Raw genomic sequence first — 23,275 nt, forward strand, 5'->3', positions numbered from 1 at the left:
GCTACAACCATGCTACTCTGTAGAGCCGGCTCCTTCCAATTTATTCCCCTCCCAGCAAGTCACGACTGAGCAAACTCAGCTGATGTGTGGCACAGGCCTGGGCTCCCTGCTGCTCTGAAGACCGAGTTCAAGCTCAAGGCCTGCCTGGGTACAGAGTGAGGTTAGGGCTGCCGCGATGGCTAAGTGGTTAAGGTGTTTGCCTGAAAGCCAAAGGACCCAGATTTCACTCCCCAGGACCCACTTAAAGCAGAGGCACAAGGGGTTGCATATGTCTGGGATTCATTTGCAGTGGCTACAGGCCCTAACATGCCCATTACCTGTCTCTTTCTCTCTCCTCTAACTGAATTCAAGGCCAGCCTAGGCAACTCAGTAAGACTCATTCAAAAGAAAGTTTTGTTTTGTTTTTTAATTAAAAAAAAAAAAGACTTAAGGACATAGCTCACTGGTACAGCATGTGCAAGGCCCTGTGTCCTATCTCCAGTGCCACCAAAAATAATAACAAACAAATTATGAACATTTGTTTATATTTTGACTTAGTAGGTCCTAGGATTTGGTCCTACTTACCTTCTTAGCTTGACCACTTCAGCTGCTGAGGCCCCAGCAGCATTCTACTGCTTGTGGGGGTTGCGTTCCCATGGCTGTCTATCTGTCTGTCTGTCTGTCTGTCTGTCTGTCTCACTGTGTTGACTTGGCTGTCATTTGCTTCTTCCACGGGGCTGATCCTCCCAACGTCTCCCTCCATGAGTCTGGAATCATCTCACGCATTTAAGGCTCACGTTAGATACACCTCCTGGACACTCCCCACTGCTCTCACTCGCAAGCTGAGCCAAGACCCTCCTCCTGCTTCCAAAGTCCCTTCAAGTCCTGTCACAGAACCTGTAACCTTTGAGGGGACACCTTCCTCATGTGTGCTGCCCGCAGCCCTCTTCCCCAAGGCCACAAGGGCTGTGTGGCCCTTTCTCTTCTGAGTGGGGTATAACGTTTGGTCACAGTTAAGTGTCCAACAGATACTGTTTAATTGTTATTAACTCTTGACATATCCGCTGCTGATTCCACATTGTCCCCAGGTCCCTGCTTAATGTTCATGCTAATAAGCCAGATATGTGTGCCCAACCCCGGTTGATTTGTTTAGCATGGCACATAAATCCTCACTCTTACAGGAGGGATGTTGGTTGTCATTTTGATGAACTCAATAAATGTCATTTTTTTTTTTTTTTACCATTATTACCTCAGAGGTATTAACTGAGAACCTATCACGAGTACTTCTGACTCGGGATTGTGTAGCTTTCCGAGACGAGTCAGCCACAAGGCCAGTTTGGTAGTCCTCCCTCCGCTACTTGGGCCCCTCCCTCCCCTGCCTTACGATCGCTCCATCCTTCAGGTCTTGACTCAGATGTTATTCTCCCAACCCACACTGCACAGAGGACCACTGTTCATGCACAGAGCTCCGTGCTTCTCATGCCTGGCGCTCACTAAAGCCTGGAGGACTCTTGTCCTAACCTCCAACTTGACTCTAAGCTGCATGAAGGCAGGAATTGCGCCTGCCAGGACCATCATGTGACCACATAGAAACCGCAGGGGCCTAACCCATCTCAATAAACTAGAACCATCCGTCTCTTAAGTGTGGCGGGAGAGCGCCCAGAAGCCATGCAAATGCTGAGTTGTAAGGAGAAAGCTTCATTCGATAGCTCCCGAAAGCTAATCAGTGTGAACTGGCAAATTTAGAAAGTCAACTTTTCTGGTCTAAATTATAACTGTCTACATTGATTAAATATTTCAATTCTGTTACAATTTGGTGCTACAATATCTTTTTATAAACAAAACCCACTTTATTGAGTTTATATCTGTTTATATACAAACCAAAAGGAAAAGTTAGGCAATTAACCAAAAATTCAAGTTCCATAAACCTTCTGTCCAAGAAACTAGATGGATATAGCAGGTAAAAACAGGATTCTGTCGGCTGTGGTGGCCCGGGCCTTTAATTCCACTCGGGAGGCAGAGGTAGGAGGATCGCTATGAGTTCAAAGCCAACTGAGACCATATAGTGAATTCCAGGTCAGCCTGGGCTAGAGCAAGACACTACCTCAAAAGAAAAAAGAAAGAAAAAAAAAAACAGGATTCTTTTACTCCTGAATGAGTTGGATAACGGCTCACATCTTTTTAAGCTTTAGAAACTTACCTCAGAGTGTACTTGTGAAAGCTGATGTTTGTCATAAGATCTGTGAGCATTTCAGATGCTAAACAAGTAGTTGGCTGAACAAGAAAGCTGTTAATAAGACTGTGTAAGGAGTAGAGAAGGGCTTTAAAAATTAGGCAAAGTCAAATCAATCATTAGTCTTTCTTTAGGACTATGCACTTAAACAATGATAATCAATCCTGCCCATCATTAGAATTCTTTGATTCTGTTTTAATTGCACATATTTGCAAAGGAAAACATTTAGCAAAGCAGAAATTATACTGTGGCCATCAACAGAATTTGAAAAGGTATGGTGAAATCAGTGATTAGTTGCTGGGGTCACAGGAACGGTGAGTGTACCCCGATGAATATTCATAGCAGTCTTGGCCTTGAAACCCAAAATCTGTTGTTCATTCATGGACACTTAGACTGTAATGTATTTTCAGACACTTAAGTAGGTGTTTGAAGTTCTTAAATGAATTTAGGTTCTGTAATGGCTATGTTTTTAATTTTTCCTGAAATGAAGAGCTGGGAGTGGAATATCAGGGCCATTTATGACTCGGTACGCCGAGAAGAGAGGAAGACACTGCTGGACAGCTAAAGGGTACATGCACCCAGTGCTTCCAGAAAATTCCCAGCCTATTCTTTTTCTCCAGAACTGGAACTTAGAACCTTCTTGGCCTTGGGTTTCCCCCCTATCCTTTCATCTAGAGCAGATCGCAGAGCACAGTGTTAGGAGCCTTTTCCCTGGAAGCGCAGGAAGGGGCTGGTGGCTGACTGGGGACCGCTGGGCTTCCAGCGGACAGTGCTGGCCTTGGCACAGCTGGTGAGAGAAGGAGCTGTCGGGAGCGAGGCGCGCCGCTCACTTGATCTGCGCTCTTTCCCAGACGTGAACGAGTGTGAGCTGCTCAGTGGCGTGTGTGGGGAGGCCTTCTGTGAGAACGTGGAAGGGTCGTTCCTGTGCGTGTGTGCCGACGAAAACCAGGAGTACAGTCCCATGACCGGGCAGTGCCGCTCCCGAACCTCTGGAGGTAAGTCCCGGGTGCTGTGCAGGGGCGGGAGGGTGCCTGTCCGGCTGGAATCGACCCAAGCATGGATAACCACTCGGGAGGAGAGGCAGGAAATGTCTTGGCCAGCACTGTGCCTCTGGGAACATCCATGGTCTTCCTGTGCCTGACTTATCAGTGGGTGATGACTGGATCAGTGGTCCTCACGGTGCTTTCCAGCCAGATACACCGTAGGCTCCCTCCCCATTCCAGCATGGTCTCTCACCACAATAGGGTCTTGCCTTGTAGCTCTGGAAGGTAACCCAGGGCATTGGTATTGTTCTGGGAACCTCATAGGTCTCCCTGACCAACAGCTCATGGGGTGGGGCAGGGGCGGCCATCCAATTCTGACCCTGGATTTACCAGCTGGAGCTCATGGCTTTAGGGTTAAACTTACTCCATCTTCCAGCAGGTACTTCTGTCTGTGCCATCCCTGCCACCTTATTGAATGTTGTATCTATTTTTTAAGACTTTTTTTTTATTTATGTTATTTGCAAGAGGAAGAGGGATAGATGGGAGAGAGAGAATGGGCACTCCAGGGCCTTCAGCCACTGCGAATACCCTCCAGACACATGCTCCACCTTGTGCATCTGGCTTATGTGGGTCCTGGGGAATCAAACCTGGGTCCTTTGACCTTGCAGGCTAGCACCTTAGAGGGTTGTATCCTGTAGAATGCAAACAGACTGTTCCTATGGTACTGATTCATGCGGTCATGAGTTTTGTGTGATTCTCCTCCACTGCCCTCACTCCCCCCCCCACCCACCTCCAAGTAGTGAGAACATTGGGGATTGTCAATAATTTAGAGTCCTATTAGCTAGGGTTTAATATGGTATAAATATTAGATGCCATATTCTTAGCCCTTGGAGACATGTATCCTGAAACTTCTTTTAAATTAGAAGCAACATATAGACCTCTCAGGGTCCACAAAGACTTCCACTTCAAATTCTCGAGATGTTTTTTTCAGGATTTGCCCTAGAGAGTTGTCCCGTTGGCATTTGTTTAAAGTTGATTTGGGCTGTGTTGTCATTTCATAAATTGAAATGGAGGACTGACAGTCTTCCAGATCAATTAACCAGCTAACACTATTAGTCTGTGCCATGTGGCCGTAACTCAGCTGTTTTCTTAAGAAAAGCAAATAACTAAATGTTCCCTGGAGAGCCAAATAAAATGACACATAGACGACTGTTTCACTTTTTTACTAAATTCTGGCTAATTTTTTTTTTTTTTTTTTTTTGGTTTTTCGAGGTAGGGTCTCATTCTGGTCCAGGCTGACCTGAAATGAACTCTGTAGTCTCAGGGTGGCCTCGAACTCACAATGATCCTCCTACCTCTGCCTCCCAAGTGTGGGGATTAAGGGTGTGTGCCACCACGCCCAGCTGTGGTCAACTTTGTCTATCCTGCTACAATAGATTTTATGACTCCTTCTAGGAGGCACTTGTGCCATGTAAAATAACTATTTTATGTCAGAGGAATAAAGTAGAAATATAGTTCCATCTATGCATTTTTATGATTACTAAATATGAAAAGGGAAGGGATACAGAGTTAAATGGACAGTAATTCAAACATATTGTCTGAGGGGGAGATGGAAGGGTATTATTATTATTATCATCATCATCACCACTGTGATGCTTATACCATAAAGAAAAGACTTTTGGCCGGGTATGGTGGCACACACCTTTAATCCCAGCAGTTGGGAGGCAGAGGAAGGAGGATCCCCATGAGTTCGAGGTCACCCTGAGACTACATAGTGAATTCCAGGTCAGCCTGGGCTAGAGTGAGACCGTACCTCTAAAAACCAAAAAAAGAAAGAAAAGAAAAGGCTTTTGGTCATAGTATCTGCAACAGGGAAAAAAAAAAGACGAAACATAAAAATGAAAGCCGGGTTGGCCTTAACTAACTGCTTCTTCCTTCTTTGTCCTTGGTACTTTACAGTCCACCCTGCCCACAGTGTTATTTTGAATGAGTTAATTAGCACATCACAATAGTATAGAGTCATCAAACAGTCTCTATCAAGTCATGGTAATGATAAGTGCATAGGATCCAATGTTAAGTGAAAATTAACATATTCTAATAATCACACTCTACGTAGAGAGGGAAATTTTAAGTTTTTTTCTTCTTTATTTCCCAAACTTTCTGTAATATTTTAAGTGGGAAGCCCATGGTTCTGCTCTGCTCGCCTCTTTCTAACAGTGTGAGCTTGGTCATCTCAGTATCTATGAGTGTGGGGTTATCACGGGTAAAATAGGGAGAAAGTTCTACTTACTGAGGTCTGAATTCTATATGAAGTCCCATAGGCAAAGTCATTTGTTAATGGCAAAGTCGAGTGTGAAGTACTACAGTAAACCATATCCCAGACATGACAGGGTAGTCTGTTTGTGTGATCTCTTCTGAAACAGTGGGCCTTTTAACTGTAATTACTTTTACAAGAATATTTTACTGGCATCAAGAAATGGTTTGTTTAGAGGAAATCGCTTTCATTAGGGTCTGGGATCCTGAAGTTTGCTAATTCCTTTTTTTAATTAGGGATTAATAATGACATCAATGGATCATCAGTCCATTACAATCATTGTTACTGAGCTGGACTAGCCCAGTGTAAACCCACCACATTACTTCTTTTGTAAAATATTTTTATTTATTTGCAAGCAGAGGGAGTGGGGAGAGAGCACATGCATACCAGGGTCTCTTGCCTCCACAGACAAATTCCAGACGCTGCTTTGCACATCTGCCTTTACTAGATGCTGGGGGATTGAACCCAGGCTGTCAGGCTTTGCAAGCAGGTGCCTTTAATCATTGAACCATCCCTCAGTCCCACGTCCCTTCCTAAAGCTACAACACCTCCTTTACATGCATTGCTTCTCATCTTCACCTTGAAAGTTTTACTATAGCCAAGTTTCTAACAAGCACTTTCCTTTTCCTTCCTTAGCTGACTCCATTTATAATTGGCTAACTTGCTTTCTGGAAGGTTCTTCCTGTCAGAATTTACCAGTACTACCTCCTTCTGATTTCCCACAGAATATAATTTTGAATGCCTTGTTTCTCAAACCCTGTTTGCCAAGAAATATAGTTTCTCCTTTCTCTAAATATAAGTAATCTTTAAATTGCTATTTTTGCAAAAAAAATTGTATAATTTTCTTACTTCTGTTAAGTACTATATATATACCCAATTCTTTTATTGCTGTATGTCAGTCACATAACTCGACCAATTACTAGGTAGATTTGTTAGTTTGTACGGCTCCTGCCAACTTTGACCTCTCTAGTACCGTACAACAGTTCTTTAGAAAGCTGGCTAGGTGGAGGCTAACTGTATCATAAGTGAGCCGTGGTGGCGTACCACTCACGAGGTGGAATCAGGAGGATCGGGAGCTCAGGTCAGCCTGGGATACGTAGCAAGACACTGTCTGGAAACAAAACACAAACGGTAAGACTGTGTCATGACAGTTCTCATCTGCAGCATTGCTCAGTATTGTCTTGACAGGTGGGGGCCAGCCAGATACTCAGCAAGAGATAGTTCTCTGACCACATCAGAGCCATACCTGGACAGTTATTTGAAAAGAGCCTGAAACTGGAAATCATAAAAAGATGAAAATTAAATAGTCACAAGACACAAAAATGAAGGGCCACCCAGTCTTTGAGGAGAGGCCCCTCAGGAGTTCTGCATGGCTTGTCTGCATGAGCCCTGTGGTAGTATGAATGGACATCCCCCAATAGATTCCGGAGTCTATTAAAGCTTGTAAATTAGATTTCCAGCTGCCTGAGTGGAGGAGGTGTTACCGGGGCAAATCCTAGGGGTCCAGCCCTAATGTGTTTCGGGGTGGGTTTGGATTTCCAGCCTAAGGTATGCAGAGAGCAGTCAGAGCTCTGCCTGGGGTTCCTGGAGTGTGCTTGCTTGTGGCGCTGGTGGTATTTCTCTCTGGTTTGCATGCTGGTGAATGAAATCTTGTCAGTACCGTCCCCTGCACTAGCCTGGAGCGTTTGAGAGTAAGCACAGTCTGGGTCGATGTACTACTAAACCTGCAGGAATGTGAAGGAATATGCACACCTTTGTCTAGAGTCAGGCCACACACAGTGCTGAGAGATGACAGAGGAGCACTCAGCACTGAAACATCTCTATCACACCTTCCAAGGCTCAGGGTCCATTGCGGAAGAGGTGGCGGAAAGAATGTAAGAGCCAAAGGAAGGGTAGAACTCCTTACAACGTGCTCCCCCAGACACAAAATGGCCTGATCTCCATGACCTCGCAGTGCCTGACACTACCTACACAAGACCGTCATAATAGGAGGAAAAGATCATGACATCAAAATAAAAGCGAGACTGATTGAGAGGGGGAGGGGATATGATGGAGAGTGGAGTTGCAAAGGGGAAAGTGTGGGGGGTATCACCATGGTTTATTCTCTATAATTACAGGAGTTGTCAAAAAAAAGTCAGGGTCAGCTGTACGCATTCTCCCTGCTGTGGCTCCGTCCAGAATGCTTTTAAGAGTGTAAGAGAACATCACTTAACCCAATGAGCTGGCTAAACCAATAAAGAGAATTGATACTATATGCCAGCCAAGGACTCCCTACACCACACATACATAATACTCCGTACCTAATTGAAGCCAGGATTCAGATTTCTTTCGTTACAGACATGATACACTATCAGCTCACGTGTCATGTCTTTTGAAACGTAGTTAAGAAAGGAACAACACACATGCAGCTCAGGCTACAACATCTGTGTCCATGTGTGCAGCTTCCTCAGGACAGTCTTACTCCGTTAATGAGCAAAATCGCCTGGTAAGGCCAAACCGAGGACAGACTGGGAAGCCCGGGCTAGGTTGTCAGAAAGGCAGATTCCAGTCAGCATCCCAAAGAGCTTTGTCATAACGACCCCAAGCTGACCAACAGCCGTCTGTGTCGTGAAGTGGTGGGCACCCCCAAGAACGGTGGGACTAGCCAGTGAGAGCAGGAGACCCATGTCCAGATGGTTTTATGGTACTTTACAAAAAAAAACCAAAAACATGGGGCTGGAGAGATGGCACAGCAGTTAAGGCCTTTGCCTGTGAAACCTAACGAGCCAGGTACAATTCCCCAGTACCCATGTAAGCCAGATGCACAAAGTAGCACATGCATCTGGAGTTCACTTGCAGAGACTCGAGGCCCTACCATGCCCATTCTCTATCTGCCTCTTTCTGTCTGTCTGTCTCTCTCTGTCTTTCTATATTTCTCAAATAAATAAATAAATAAAGTGCTTTAAAAAAAAACATGGGCTGGAGAGATGGCTTAGTGGTTAAGGTGCTTGCCTTCGAAGCCTAAAAATTCATGGTCGAATCTCCAGATAGTGATGGCAAGCGCGCAGTGTACAGGCGCACACAAGGGGGCGCACACATCTAGGGTTCTTTCACAGTGGCTGAAAGGCCCCGACAAGCCCATTCTCTCTCTCAAAATAAATAATAAAAAATAAAGGGGTTGGAGAGATGGTTTACAGTTAAGGTGCTCACTTGCAAAGCCTAAGTACCAAGATTCAATTCCCCAGACGCACGCATCTGGAGTTCATTTTCAGTGGCTGGAGGCCCTGGCATTCCTTCTATATTCTATCCGCCTCTCTCTGTCCCTCAAATAAATAAATTTAAAAAAAAAAAAAAAAAACACCTCTGAACTCTAATGTTCTGGGATTTTTATTTCTCAATGACTCATTGGCTCCTACACAATTGTTTTTAGTTCTAATGTTTTTCACTTCCTGTACCTTAAACCATTAATTCACATTGCTATACATTGCCTAAAAGCATATGAATTAGAAACAACTTTTTTTAAAAGTCCATGCTAGGCTACTCATCACATTTAAGAGGTTAGGGATATGAAATATAGTCAGGTAGTTTTATTTTCTTTGTGCCTGTGATAATCTGCTCAATAAAACGTCATGTCTCTGGGCCCTCTGAAGGAGGCAGGAAATAGTCTCAGCAACTACAGCCTTCAGACCTGACCCACAAAATGTTCTTCTCATCTTTGATTGGTGAACCGAGGAGATTCTGTGGCGGGGACAGAATCTTAAAGCAGAACGTCTAGCAAAAAGACGGCAGTGGGAGAGACGCATGAGGGATGTACGCGGCTCAAGAAATACGCATGAACTAAATCAGAAAGTACACTCATACTGACTGGAGTAGGCTTCGTGTATTATAGAGTCGTTTTTTGACTTTACACAACAATTTATCGTAGGGTTTCTTTAAATACCAGTTTTCTCTAACTCATTTGAGACTATTCTCACCTCATGTGGCAGACCCTAGACATATATCTTTAGAAGCCTCCTTACTAGTTTTCTAGTCCTATTCCTTTATTTGTATGTAGAGAGACTGGGGCCCATATTGAAGCGCTTCTCTTTTGTGCAAGGGTGGGTGTGTTGGTGTGTGTGCGGGCAGAGGCCAGAGAACAACAGATGCCACCCTCTGGAACACCATCTGCTCTCTTTGGAACAGTGGCCTTGCATTGGCCTGGAGTTTACCAAGGATGATAGGGCCGCCTTGTCACCACCTCCCCAGAGCTGGGGATTCGAGACGACCGCCACCCTCCACTCGTTATCTGAGTGTTGGGGGTTGAACCGAGGTCTTTTGCTCATGAAGCAGACACATTCCTGGCTGAGCGTCCTCCATACCCCGCTCCTAGACCAAAGGTCTCAATGTCATTACTGGGGTCAGGTAGCCAACACATGGAAGAACTAATACCAGAGTCCAATTTGGGGGATTTGCCCCTTAATGTTTCTACTTCTCACAGCTGAGGGTCCCGAGACACCAAACTCTTCTGAACTTTGATGTGTTTTTCAGTTTTCACCATTATGAAAATGCTATGTGTTCATTGTATAAAAACAGAATATTCCAAAGGTATCATCTGTTTCTGTGCTGACCTCCCGCCCCTCTGTAGGGGCACGTGCAGGCCCCATGTCCCCTGGGGAGCCCCTCTCCCTTGCCCCCGCCCCCACGCACTGACATCAATCGCTCTGACGCCTTCTGTGCGTGAGCCTGGGTCATCCGCGAGCTTCGTACACTAAAGTCACTTGTCTCGCCACTTGTAAGGCAACTGACACAGGGCTCTCTTTCTATTTCTCTTCTTGTGAGTCATTTTTTTTTTAAATATTTATTCATTTGCAAGCAGAGAGAAGAGAGACAGGCAGAGAGAATGGGCACACCAGGGCCTCCAACTGCTGCATACAAACTCCAGATTCGTGTACCGATCTATGCATCTGGCTTTACATGGATACTGGGGAATCAAACCCAAGTCATTAGGCTTTGCAGGCAAGCACCTTAACCACTGGGAAATCTCTCCAGCCCCCCTCATGAGTCATTTCAGGACATCACTCTTCCCTGTTGCCTCCCACTTTGAACTGGTCTTGCGTTTCACTCCCTGGCTCTTGACTACCCTTTCCACAACAATGTCTCTGGGAGTTTCATGCTTAACACTCTAGTTGTCTCTGGGTCCTTCTGCTGGAACATTCTGAGTTAAGTATGATTTACCTACTTTGGTTTTTTTTTTTTTTTTTGTAATTTTTTATGACAGAGAGAGGGAACTGGCACACCAGGGTCTCCAGCCATTGCAGTCGAATTCCAGATGCGTGTGCCACTTTGTGCACATGTGTGACCTTGCGAGCTTATGTCACCTTGTGCCTCTGGCTTACATGGGACCTGGAGAGTCAAACATGGGTCCTCAGGCTTCATAGGCAAGTGCCTTAACCACTAAGCCATCTCTCCAGCCCATGACTTACATTGTTTTTCCTGCTTAGTATCTTCTGCCACTGTGCCCTCCCTCCTTTCAGGGTGCCTTATAAGCATCTCTGGCTAACAGTTGTACACAAATTAATAGTAACTCCTACCAATGAGTTTACGCATTAAGTGCCAGGCATCCTACAGGAAATACTGAGGACATGCCTTAATTTTTCTATCTATCCAGCAAGGAATCCATTCAAGCCATCATAACAGCCTTCCAGTCCTAGTCCAGGGTGTCCTTTGAGGTGGCCCCTGCTCCCTTGACTGTGTCCCTCAGCGTCACTCACCTGGACCATGGCACTAGAGCCCTTACTTCTCTGTGTCTCTGTCATCAACTCTTGCCCCATCCATTGCCAGAGTTTATGTTTTCAATATAGGCGTGATCGCTTTTAATCTTTGTTGTTGTTTCTGAGGTAGTTTCACTCTACCCCAGGCCTGCCTGGACCTCACAGAAATTCTACCTCAGCCTCCCGAGTGCTGGGATTAAAGGCATGCACTACCTCGCCTGGCAATAATGTGACCAGTCATATAGATCTTCCTAGTCTCTTCCAAGGTCCCCATCAAAAAAGGGGGGGCTGGAGAGATGGCTTAGCAGTTAAGGCAATTGCCTTCTAAGCCTAAGAACACAAGTTTGAATCTCCAGGTCCCACATAGCCAGACATACAGTGATATAAGCATGTAATGTTGCACATCCGCCACAAGGGGGCGTGTGCATCTGGAGTTCATTCACAGCAGCTGAGAGGCCCTGGCATGCCCATTCTCATTCTCTCTCTGCCTCCCTCTCTCTCTCTCTCTCTGTCTCTCTCTCTCTCTCTCTCTCTCTCTCTCTCTCAAAAATAAAATAATAAAGAAAGCCCAACGAAAGAAGTATTCATTTGGATGAGTATCACATACTTTTGCAGTAGAAGGTCTGACTCCTTACCGGCTTGACCTCTTTGAAGGCAGAACTGATATGATGACAGATGCCTGTGACCACAGCTCGGGATCGCAGGGAGGCTATGGCTGGGGGGGGGGTCTACAAGGTCAAGGCCAGCTGGATCTGTGTACAAGACACTCGATCTCAAAAGAAAGAAAAGAAAAAACAAGCAAATAGGAACTCTGTAAATGTGTTGTCTTCATTTTTTTTTTACACTTTATTTTACTAATAAGCAGAGAGACAGAGAGAGAGAAAATGGGTGCACCAGGGCCTCTAGCCACTGCAAATGACCTCCAGATGCGTGCGTGCGCTTGGCTTTACGAAGGTGCTAAGGACTCTAACTCGGGTCATTGGGGTTTGCAAGCAAGCACTTTAACTGCTGAGCCATCTCTCCAGCCCCATTTTGGTGTTTTAAAGTGACTTGCTCCTGAGCATCATTTTCTAAACTTCATATTTCTCTTTCCACCTTTGGCTACCTGAGTTATTGCCTTCTTTTTTTTCCCACCTTCCTTTTTCTTGGCATTGCTTCATATCTCTGTTGACACTGCCTTCAGGAATTCCCCATGACTGCCTCCCGAATCATTCTTTTAAAAAAAGAAAAATAAAGAAAGAAGGAAAAAGGGAAAAGAATAGCACAGTTCTCCTCATTTAGCAAAGTTTTTAAGTGAGAAAATTAGGAAAGAGGTGTGAGAATTTCTAAGTTTCGCCTTACTGTCTTACATGTGACTGTAGAACTCCCTTTCTTGTGAAAGCATGAGGTGTTGTGAAACATTCATTAATGTCTTCTGCAGTTTTTAAGACCAAGAGGAGAAGAATGCTGCCGAGGTGGATCTGGGGAAAGAAGCTCCATCACCTCATGGGCGGCACTGTATAAGCAGACCTCTTGCCAGGACCACGGGCAGATGTGCCACTGGGCGTTCTTGACTCACAGCTACCCGCCATGTTTTACTGTTTAGTTTTGGTAAACCTGACTGTGCCTGAAGGCTATGGAGATCAGCTCACAGAGCCTCCCGAATTCTGAGGGAGCTTAAGCAGTGTGGGGATGAAATACGCCCAGAGATCCTATGCACATATTGAAGGTAAAAGGTGATGGGTTGAAAAGATGGCTCAGTGGTTAAGGCGCTTGCCTGCAAAGCCTAAGGACCCATATTCGACTCTCCAGGTCCCACATAAGCCAGATGCACAAAGGTGAGGCAAGCACAAGGTTGCACATGCCCACTCAGTAGCACAAGCGTCTGGAGTTTGATTGCAGTGGCTGGAGGCCCTGGTGCACCAATTTTCTCTCTCTCTCGTAAAAAATGCAAACATAAAATGAGTAAATAAAAAATGAAAGTGGAAGATGGACATGAAGGCCCATGTCCACTTTAATCAAAAGGAAGAAAATAAGCTCGGTATTTTCCCACCCCAACAGCAGTTCCTCAGGTCAGGCATATTTGGGAAAAACGGAAAAAGAAGGAAAAGAAGAAAACGGTCATATACATGGACACCCCATCCTCCTCGGTCAGACAAGCCACAGGAGGAGCTGCCGGGCAGGGGGCTGTAGTGTCACCAACCATCCAAAGTCCCCCTTACTTGTGCAGAGCAAAGGGACAGGAATGATGTGATCGTCCGTGCACCAGGACCTTCTGGAAAGCTCTCCTCATGTGCATCAAAGAGAATATAGGGAAAGGCAGAGCAGAACAAGCGTGCTGCTTGAGATGCTGAATTGCTGCACCCAGTTTTCTCCTCCAGGAAGCAGGGATTCTGTTACCTGCCATCCGTTTGGTGCAGCCACTCTGGTTCAGCTGAAGAAGCCTCAGTAAGAGTCCCTTCAAACACTGGACAGATGGCTTAGTGATTAAGGCATTTGCCTATGAAGCCTAAGGGCCCAGGTTCGACTCCCCAGAACGCACATAAGCCAGATACACAACGTGGTGCATGCATCTGGAGTTCATTTGCAGTGGCTAGAGGCCCTCGCGTGCCCATTCTCTCTCTCTCTCTCTCTCTCTCTCTCTCTCTCTCTCTCTCTGCCTTTCTCTCTCTCTGTTGCTCTCAAATAAACAAAAAAACAAATAAACTTTCTTATAAAAAAAGAAAATAAAAGCAAAACTTATAAAAACCTATGTCAAACTCGAATAATACAGTTCTATTATTGATTATTTCTCTTACAAAATAATCTGTGCATTTCCTTCCAACGACAAGACAAAAAGATAATTTTATGCCTTTGTTTCTATGGTGTAAGTATAAAAGGCATAGAAAACAAAATGTCGACTATATTGGTAGGTATGTCTATAAATTATGTATATAGATGTGTATATGTTTGCAATTTGGCATGCTTTGATTTAGAGGGAGCCCTGTGTTTTTAATTAGCTCTGAGCATAGCAGTCTACATTTAGATCCTACTGCATGGTACAACATTTTGTAATGAATACCAAACCCGCTTCTTATAACGTTGTGCATAGGGAAAAATTATTGATCCTCCTTTCTGCACATACTATAAAGTAAAAGGTCATTTGTAAAACTGTGTTGTTTTCTTGCTTTATACTTTTGGATACACTCATTCATAGCTACACTTTTAGGCCAGCTGAATAAAATAGTTGGGAGAAATGTGAATAGTAATGTATTGGCAGTTTGTGCACATGACTAGGGAAAAGTTTGTGAGTTTTTTCTATAATGTTGGCGTGATAGTTAATGATAATTTAAAATAGCCACTCTTGGGCTGGAGAGATGGCTTAGTGGTTAAGCGCTTGCCCGTGAAACCTGAGGACCCTGGTTTGAGGCTCGATTCCCCAGGACCCACGTTAGCCAGATGCCCAAAGGGGGCTCACGCATCTGGAGTTTGTTTGCAGTGGCTGGAGGCCCTGGTGCACCCATTTTCTCTCTCTATCTATCTATCTATCTCTATCTCTCTCAATCTCTGTCTCTCTCTCTTTCACTCTGTCTCTTTCTCTCTCTGTTGCTCTCAAATAAATAAATAAAAATAGCCACTCTTAGCTTTCCCAAATAATCCTGTGTGTGAGGCTTGGAGCCCGTGTGACGGACACGCGTTCCGTCAGAGCAGGCGAAGTAAATTTCTGTCCTTTGCACACTTGCAGGAGGTGATTTCATCCACTTCATACCTGAGAAAGTGAGTTGAAGCCACTTTGTAAGCTGCTGTGTGGACGCAAATGTATCCCTTTCCTCGTGGACCCCTGTTCTGGGGCTGGACTCAGCCATTAGTTGTTGACACTCAGAGGCCAAGCCAAACCCTGTCAGAGAATAATGGGGGGCCGATGGCGGCTCAAGTCAAGTGTGTGGGGGAGCCCTGATGGAGAGTAGAATGTATTCCTAAGGTTTGCTGCCTTGCTTGTGTTTGCATGTCATAAGACAGAGCAAGCATGCAAGCAGGAGCTTTTGTGATTGAATCTTATGAACTTCTGTTTTAGAAATGCCTTTATTATTTAATATATTAGTGAAGTTCCCACAGTCAGCTTGGCCCTTGCCAAAATAAATCTATAGGAAACCATGGGAGAAATAACTCATTAAATTTCCCTCATATAATAACCTGCCAACTTCAGGAGTTTAAATCAGTGTGGGTATTAGTCTCATCCTCCCCATGGCTGAGCACTTGCCCTTGGTCTCTGTAGTTTCTTAGGGACTCAGAGTCTAGAAACAGGAGAGTTCTAATAAAGACATTTTGTTAAAATTAGACCAAGAGAGCTGCAGAGATGGCTTAGTGGTTAAGGTGCTTGCCTGAAAAGCCTAACAACCTGGGTTCAATTCCCCATTACCCACACAAAGCGAGATGCAAGATGTGGCACATGCATCTGGAGTTTGTTTGGAATGGGTGGCTAAAGGCTCTGGCATGCCCATTCTCTCTATATCTGCCTCTTTCTTTCTCTCTCAAATAAATAAAAATGTTTGGACTAAGCATCTATTATAATAGTCATCATCTTGTTTGAGATAGCAAAAAAATAAAAACTACTACTGGTGGATAGGCAGACATTCTGAATTCATAGCCTTTGGCAGGAAAGGAATTAGACTGCTTTCTAAGCCTTGTTACAAAATATGCATGTCTAAGGCAATGAAAATCTGACAGAATTCAATCATTTATGTCTTCAGAAAGTAGACAGATTCTGTTTTCATCATTTTATTCTTCTATGTCACCTTATTCCTGTTTCATCAGAGACTAGGTGAGTTAGAGGACATTTCCCTAAAGGACCCACAGGAGCAGGAACTAGAACGTAGGCTTAGGGTTCTTCACTGAGGCTGAAATGGAGCTCACTGTCTGTTCTAAGTCGTGTCTGGGCAACAATTGGAGGACTTGTGTGACGAAGGGTTATTTTATGGTATCAAACTAACATTATTTTCTGACCTATCTCCTGTGTGCTGTGTACTGCCCAGAAAAGAGCAGGGCCTGGTTGATCCAAGTAGCATGCAAGGGTTAAGTATTAAGGACAGCCCCAAATCTCTGATCCAGCATTGGGGAAAATTTTCAATAATTTAAGTAGGTGTTATAGCTCTGTAAAGAATGCCCCTATATTGGCAAGAAAGCAGATATGGAAACTTCTCACAGACAAATTTATAAGAATAAAGTAATTGGTTAAAGTAAAAGGAAATGGTTTGGACAGGTTTATACTTTTGTGCTATTAGAAATCCACCAAAATTCATGATTCAAAGCTTTTATATTTTTTGTATTGTGAAGCAGGACCATCTGACCCTGGGGAGGGAGGTGGTGTTCTGTAAAGACGGAGGGCACAAGCCGTGGCTCTTTGGCCTATTGTGTTTTGGACCCTGTTGACCTGTCAACACTCTCCCTGCTTTGTCCCCACGGTTTAGAGACAGAGGTAGATCAACCCAGAGAAGAAAGGAAAGAATGCTACTACAACCTCAATGACGCCAGTCTCTGCGACAACGTGCTGGCCGCCAACGTCACCAAGCGAGAGTGCTGCTGCACGTCGGGCGCAGGCTGGGGCGACAACTGCGAGGTCTTCCCCTGCCCTGTCCCGGGAGCCGGTAAGAGCGCGTCTGTGCGTCTTCACACTGTCTAGTCATGGGCGTCTGTGCGTCTTCACACTGTCTAGTCACGGGCGTCTGTGCGTCTTCACACTGTCTAGTCATGGGCGTCTGTGCGTCTTCACACTGTCTAGTCACGGGCGTCTGTGCGTCTTCACACTGTCTAGTCACAGCGTCTGTGTGTCTTCACACTGTCTAGTCACGGGCGTCTGTGCGTCTTCACACTGGCTAGTCACGGCGTCTGTGCATCTTCACACTGTCTAGTCATGGGCGTCTGTGGGTCTTCACACTGTCTAGTCACAGGGCGTCTGTGGGTGTTCACACTGTCTAGTCACAGGGCGTCTGTGGGTCTTCACACTGTCTAGTCACGGGCGATTTCTTCACACTGTCTAGTCATGGGCGTCTGTGGGTCTTCACACTGTCTAGTCACAGGGCGTCTGTGGGTGTTCACACTGTCTAGTCACAGGGCGTCTGTGGGTCTTCACACTGTCTAGTCACGGGCGTCTGTGCGTCTTCACATTGTTTAGTCACGGGCGTCTGTGGGTCTTCACACTGTCTAGTCACGGGCGTCTGTGGGTCTTCACACTGTCTAGTCATGGCCATCTGTGCTTCTTCACTGTCTAGTCACGGGCGTCTGTGCTTTTTCACACTGTCTAGTCATGGGGCATCTGTGGGTCTTCACTGTCTAGTCACGGGCGTCTGTGCTTTTTCACACTGTCTAGTCATGGGGCATCTGTGGGTCTTCACACTGTCTAGTCATGGGGCGTCTGTGCTTCTTCACACTGTCTAGTCACGGGGCATCTGTGGGTCTTCACACTGTCTAGTCATGGGGCGTCTGTGCTTCTTCACACTGTCTAGTCACGGGAGTCTGTGCTTCTTCACACTGTCTAGTCACGGGGCATCTGTGGGTCTTCACACTGTCTAGTCATGGGGCGTCTGTGCTTCTTCACACTGTCTAGTCACGGGAGTCTGTGCTTCTTCACACTGTCTAGTCACGGGGCATCTGTGGGTCTTCACTGTCTAGTCACGGGCGTCTGTGCTTTTTCACACTGTCTAGTCATGGGGCATCTGTGCTTCTTCACACTGTCTAGTCACGGGGCATCTGTGCTTCTTCACACTGTCTAGACATGGCATCTGTGCATCTTCACACTGTCTAGTCACGGGGCGTCTGTGGGTCTTCACACTGTCTAGTCTCAGGGCATCTGTGCTTCTTCACACTGTCTAGTCACGGGGCATCTGTGCTTCTTCACACTGTCTAGTCATGGGGCATCTGTGCTTCTTCACACTGTCTAGTCACGGGGCATCTGTGGGTCTTCACACTGTCTAGTCACGGGGCATCTGTGCTTCTTCACACTGTCTAGTCACGGGGCGTCTGTGGGTCTTCACACTGTCTAGTCACGGGCGTCTGTGCTTCTTCACACTGTCTAGTCATGGGCATCTGTGGGTCTTCACACTGTCTAGTCATGGGCGTCTGTGGGTCTTCACACTGTCTAGTCACGGGGCATCTGTGCTTCTTCACACTGTCTAGTCACGGGAGTCTGTGCTTCTTCACACTGTCTAGTCACGGGGCATCTGTGGGTCTTCACACTGTCTAGTCACGGGGCATCTGTGCTTCTTCACACTGTCTAGTCACGGGGCGTCTGTGCTTCTTCACACTGTCTAGTCATGGGCGTCTGTGGGTCTTCACACTGTCTAGTCATGGGGCATCTGTGGGTCTTCACACTGTCTAGTCACAGGGCATCTGTGCTTCTTCACACTGTCTAGTCACGGGAGTCTGTGCTTCTTCACACTGTCTAGTTACGGGGCATCTGTGGGTCTTCACACTGTCTAGTCATGGGCGTCTGTGGGTCTTCACACTGTCTAGTCACGGGGCATCTGTGGGTCTTCACACTGTCTAGTCACGGGCGTCTGTGCTTCTTCACACTGTCTAGTCACGGGGCATCTGTGCTTCTTCACCCTGTCTAGTCACGGGCGTCTCTGGGTCTTCACACTGTCTAGTCACGGGCGTCTGTGCGTCTTCACACTGTTTAGTCACGGCATCTGTGCGTCTTCACACTGTCTAGTCACAGCGTCTGTGCTTCTTCACACTGTCTAGTCACGGGCATCTGTGGGTCTTCACACTGTCTAGTCACGGGGCATCTGTGCTTCTTCACACTGTCTAGTCACGGCGTCTGTGCTTCTTCACACTGTCTAGTCACAGCGTCTGTGTGTCTTCACACTGTCTAGTCACGGGCATCTGTGCGTCTTCACACTGGCTAGTCACGGCGTCTGTGCATCTTCACACTGTCTAGTCATGGGCGTCTGTGGGTCTTCACACTGTCTAGTCACGGGGCATCTGTGGGTCTTCACACTGTCTAGTCACGGGCGTCTGTGCTTCTTCACACTGTCTAGTCACGGGGCATCTGTGGGTCTTCACACTGTCTAGTCACGGGCATCTGTGCTTCTTCACACTGTCTAGTCACGGGAGTCTGTGCTTCTTCACACTGTCTAGTCATGGGGCGTCTGTGGTTCTTCACACTGTCTAGTCACGGGAGTCTGTGCTTCTTCACACTGTCTAGTCACGGGGCGTCTGTGCTTCTTCACACTGTCTAGTCATGGGGCGTCTGTGGTTCTTCACACTGTCTAGTCACGGGGCGTCTGTGCTTCTTCACACTGTCTAGTCACGGGGCGTCTGTGCTTCTTCACACTGTCTAGTCACGGGAGTCTGTGCTTCTTCACACTGTCTAGTCACGGGGCATCTGTGGGTCTTCACACTGTCTAGTCACGGGCATCTGTGCTTCTTCACACTGTCTAGTCACGGGAGTCTGTGCTTCTTCACACTGTCTAGTCATGGGCGTCTGTGCTTCTTCACACTGTCTAGTCACGGGGCATCTGTGCTTCTTCACACTGTCTAGTCATGGGCGTCTGTGGGTCTTCACACTGTCTAGTCACGGGGCATCTGTGCGTCTTCACACTGTTTAGTCACGGCATCTGTGGGTCTTCACACTGTCTAGTCACGGGCGTCTGTGCTTCTTCACACTGTCTAGTCACGGGGCATCTGTGGGTCTTCACACTGTCTAGTCACGGGCATCTGTGCTTCTTCACACTGTCTAGTCACGGGAGTCTGTGCTTCTTCACACTCTCTAGTCATGGGCGTCTGTGCTTCTTCACACTGTCTAGTCACGGGGCATCTGTGCTTCTTCACACTGTCTAGTCACGGGCGTCTGTGGGTCTTCACACTGTCTAGTCATGGGCGTCTGTGCTTCTTCACACTGTCTAGTCATGGGGCGTCTGTGGTTCTTCACACTGTCTAGTCATGGGGCATCTGTGCTTCTTCACACTGTCTAGTCACGGGCGTCTGTGGGTCTTCACACTGTCTAGTCATGGGCGTCTGTGCTTCTTCACACTGTCTAGTCACGGGCATCTGTGCTTCTTCACACTGTCTAGTCACGGGCGTCTGTGCTTCTTCACACTGTCTAGTCATGGGCGTCTGTGCTTCTTCACACTGTCTAGTCACGGGGCGTCTGTGGGTCTTCACACTGTCTAGTCATGGGGCGTCTGTGGGTCTTCACACTGTCTAGTCATGGGGCGTCTGTGGGTCTTCACACTGTCTAGTCATGGGCGTCTGTGCTTCTTCACACTGTCTAGTCACGGGTGTCTGTGCTTCTTCACACTGTCTAATCATGGTGCGTCTATGGGTCTTCACACTGTCTAGTCATGGGCGTCTGTGCTTCTTCACACTGTCTAGTCACTGGTGTCTGTGCTTCTTCACACTGTCTAGTCACTGGTGTCTGTGCTTCTTCATACTGTCTAATTACGGGGCGTCTGTGGGTCTTCACACTGTCTAGTCACGGGTGTCTTTGGTTCTTCACGCTGTCTAGTCACGGCGTCTGTGCTTCTTCACACTGTCTAGTCACGGGTCATCGGTGGTCATGAGAATGACCCTCCTGTCACGATCCCGAGGCCCGGTAGTGCCTGGCGCTCATCACCATAGACACTGGGTGGGTGATCGCCTGAGTTCTCTCCGTCACAGTGGTCTGCTGTCATCAGTTTCTATGGACATGGTGAAAGAGAGAGAATTCAGTTTTGTTCCCTGTCAGTTGAAATCTATTTTTAAAAATATTTTATTTATTTATTTTCTTGCATTTGTTGGAGTGAGAGAGAGACAGAAAGAGGCAGATAGAGAGAGAGAATGGGCACTCCAGGGCCTCTTAGCCACTGCAAATGAGCTCCAGATGCATGCTCCACCCTGTGCATCTGGCTTACATAGGTACTAGGGAATTGAACCTGAGTCCTTAGGTTTCACAGGCAGGCGCCTTAACTACTAAGCCATCTCTCCAGCCCTAGAGTCCATTTTATGTCAATGTCACAGAGTCATCCATAACCTGAGCTTGGATATTTAAGCCAAAATTTTGCCATATGGGTTCTTACTGGACCTTTAAGATATTAGACGCCACAGCAGTGCAACAGTCAGGCTCACAATATGAAGTAAAACATGGGTGAAGTGGGAGGATTTTAAGAACTGGTAAGTAGCCCGTGAAGTCACTAAGTGCATTGGATCCACGACTTTGGGATCATGCTGAACTTGCAGCTTAGGCTGCCTTATGGTTTCTGAATCTGAGAAGGCAGAGCTGCACTCAAGTCATATATTCAGGGAAAATGTTAATTGTTCATTTTTCTTTTTTGTTTTCATTTTTCTTTTTCAACTTATTTCTCTTCTTGGTTTTTGTCTCTTCTCAAATCAGCTGAGTTCACGGAAATGTGCCCTAGAGGGAAAGGATTCGTCCCTGATGGAGATTCCTCTTACGACACTGGTGGCGAGCATTATAAAGGTCAGAGACAAGTGCAAAAGAATTCGCAACATGTGTCAGACGTTCAGGTGGAAGCCTGGCTTGGGCCACACTGTAAGGCCTGTTGGGTTATGGAAACTGGTTACCAAGCCCTTAATTCCAGCCCTGGAGAAAGATTTCTGTTGACTCTGGGCAGAAAGCTATGTGACCTTGGGAGGTCACTAAACTTCCTGAGTTTCCATCTGTTCATCTTTGAACTGGAAAATTTCAAAAGTTATGAGCATTAAATGAAATAATACATGTAAAACTATTTACCATGCAATTCTGAGGTTAGTAGGTAGTTAAATGTATTATATTTACTATGCAATTCTGAAGTCAGAAGATAGTTAAATGTATTCTGTAATCCTCCAGCTATGTTAGAAATAATGTCAATTTTGACCATATACATCTGACTATCATGTCTGTCTTTATGGCCATCAGTAAAGCTAAGGTTTTTGCCTTATTAGAATGTCCCCTACTGTTCCTATACCTTCTACTAATGGCCACAAATTCACAATCAGGGATGGAAAAACAAGAAATCATAAGTAGTTGTTTTGTGTACTTAATGCTGCTATTGTATAATTCTAAAACAAATGTGCAGCCTCTTAATTTTGAGAAATATTTACATGTACAAACATTACATCAACTCTTGACATTGCATGATGGAGATGGTATTATGATATTTTAAATACCAAGTGACTTTTTTCCATCATAGTTTAATATTGAAAACTGCAAAGTGCCTAGGGACTATAAAAGCATTTTATTACCCATCCATTTTTGGAAACCTAGTGCTTGAATAGTATGGAATAATGCAGTAGCTGGAGGAGAAATTCCATTTGTATTTTTAAAATACATCTATGATTTATACCAATTGAATGGCAAGAAGATTTGGTTCTCGATATGTGTTGAATGGTTTTCAAGTTCATAATATCACATAATATATTTTTACAGGAATGTAGTTAAATTTCACTTCATGTCATGAGCAGAACCCGGTTTTGCTGTAAAGTTGTCCTCTTTTACATAGAAGTAAATCCCTCTTTAGCCAACGGTGCTGTGAGTGACGGAAGAAGATTGTATTCAGACCCGCACCACCATATGTTCTATGCCTGGCTCTGCCATTTTCCATCTGTGGAAATTTGAGCGAGCCATCCGTGCAGTTGCCAGTTTTTAAAATGAGGACTACATGACATTAGCTGTGAAATGCTTGAACGGATGCTGATACAAGCAGTAGATCATTTCTTGAGTATCTGCTCATGCCAAAGTGTGCACTGAGTCCTGAACACAGATTATCCCATTTAATCTTTTGAATCCTATTAAATTGGTGTACCCTATTATGTCCAATTCATCACTGAGTAAACTGTCCTGGCCAAGAACAAAGTCAGTGGGGAAGTGGGTCTGCCAACCTCCCTCACGGTTTGTGCTCCCACTAGCTTATCTGTACCCCCAAGAATGATCTTTATCAGTGCCATCAAACTTGCCTTGGCAGCTTTCTACAGCTTAGCTAATGAGTGGGCCAGAATGTGCCACTGACAGAAAGGCCCACCTCATAAAGAGTGTCGCTATGGGGCTGGAGGGATTGCTTAGTGGTTAAGGCATTTGCCTGCAAAGCCAAAGGACCCAGGTTCA

General features: G+C 45.8%; 1 protein-coding gene across 8 annotated transcripts in view; it reads left to right on the top strand.

Moving 5' to 3' along the window:
• The window catches only part of Ltbp1 (latent transforming growth factor beta binding protein 1), a 423,409-nt gene that overhangs the window by 369,853 nt on the left and 30,281 nt on the right, over positions 1-23,275 (top strand). For 7 of the 8 annotated variants that reach the window (XM_045150784.1, XM_045150787.1, XM_045150786.1 and 4 more), the window contains 3 exons: positions 3,064-3,207; positions 16,665-16,841; positions 21,566-21,652. In XM_045150784.1, coding sequence (XP_045006719.1) covers positions 3,064-3,207; positions 16,665-16,841; positions 21,566-21,652 — 408 coding nt within the window. The remainder of the gene's footprint in view (positions 1-3,063; positions 3,208-16,664; positions 16,842-21,565; positions 21,653-23,275) is intronic. The other variant, XM_045150789.1, reaches the window with a different exon arrangement.

The sequence above is a fragment of the Jaculus jaculus genome, chromosome 5, assembly GCF_020740685.1.
Source record: "Jaculus jaculus isolate mJacJac1 chromosome 5, mJacJac1.mat.Y.cur, whole genome shotgun sequence".
Classification (NCBI taxonomy): domain Eukaryota; kingdom Metazoa; phylum Chordata; class Mammalia; order Rodentia; family Dipodidae; genus Jaculus; species Jaculus jaculus.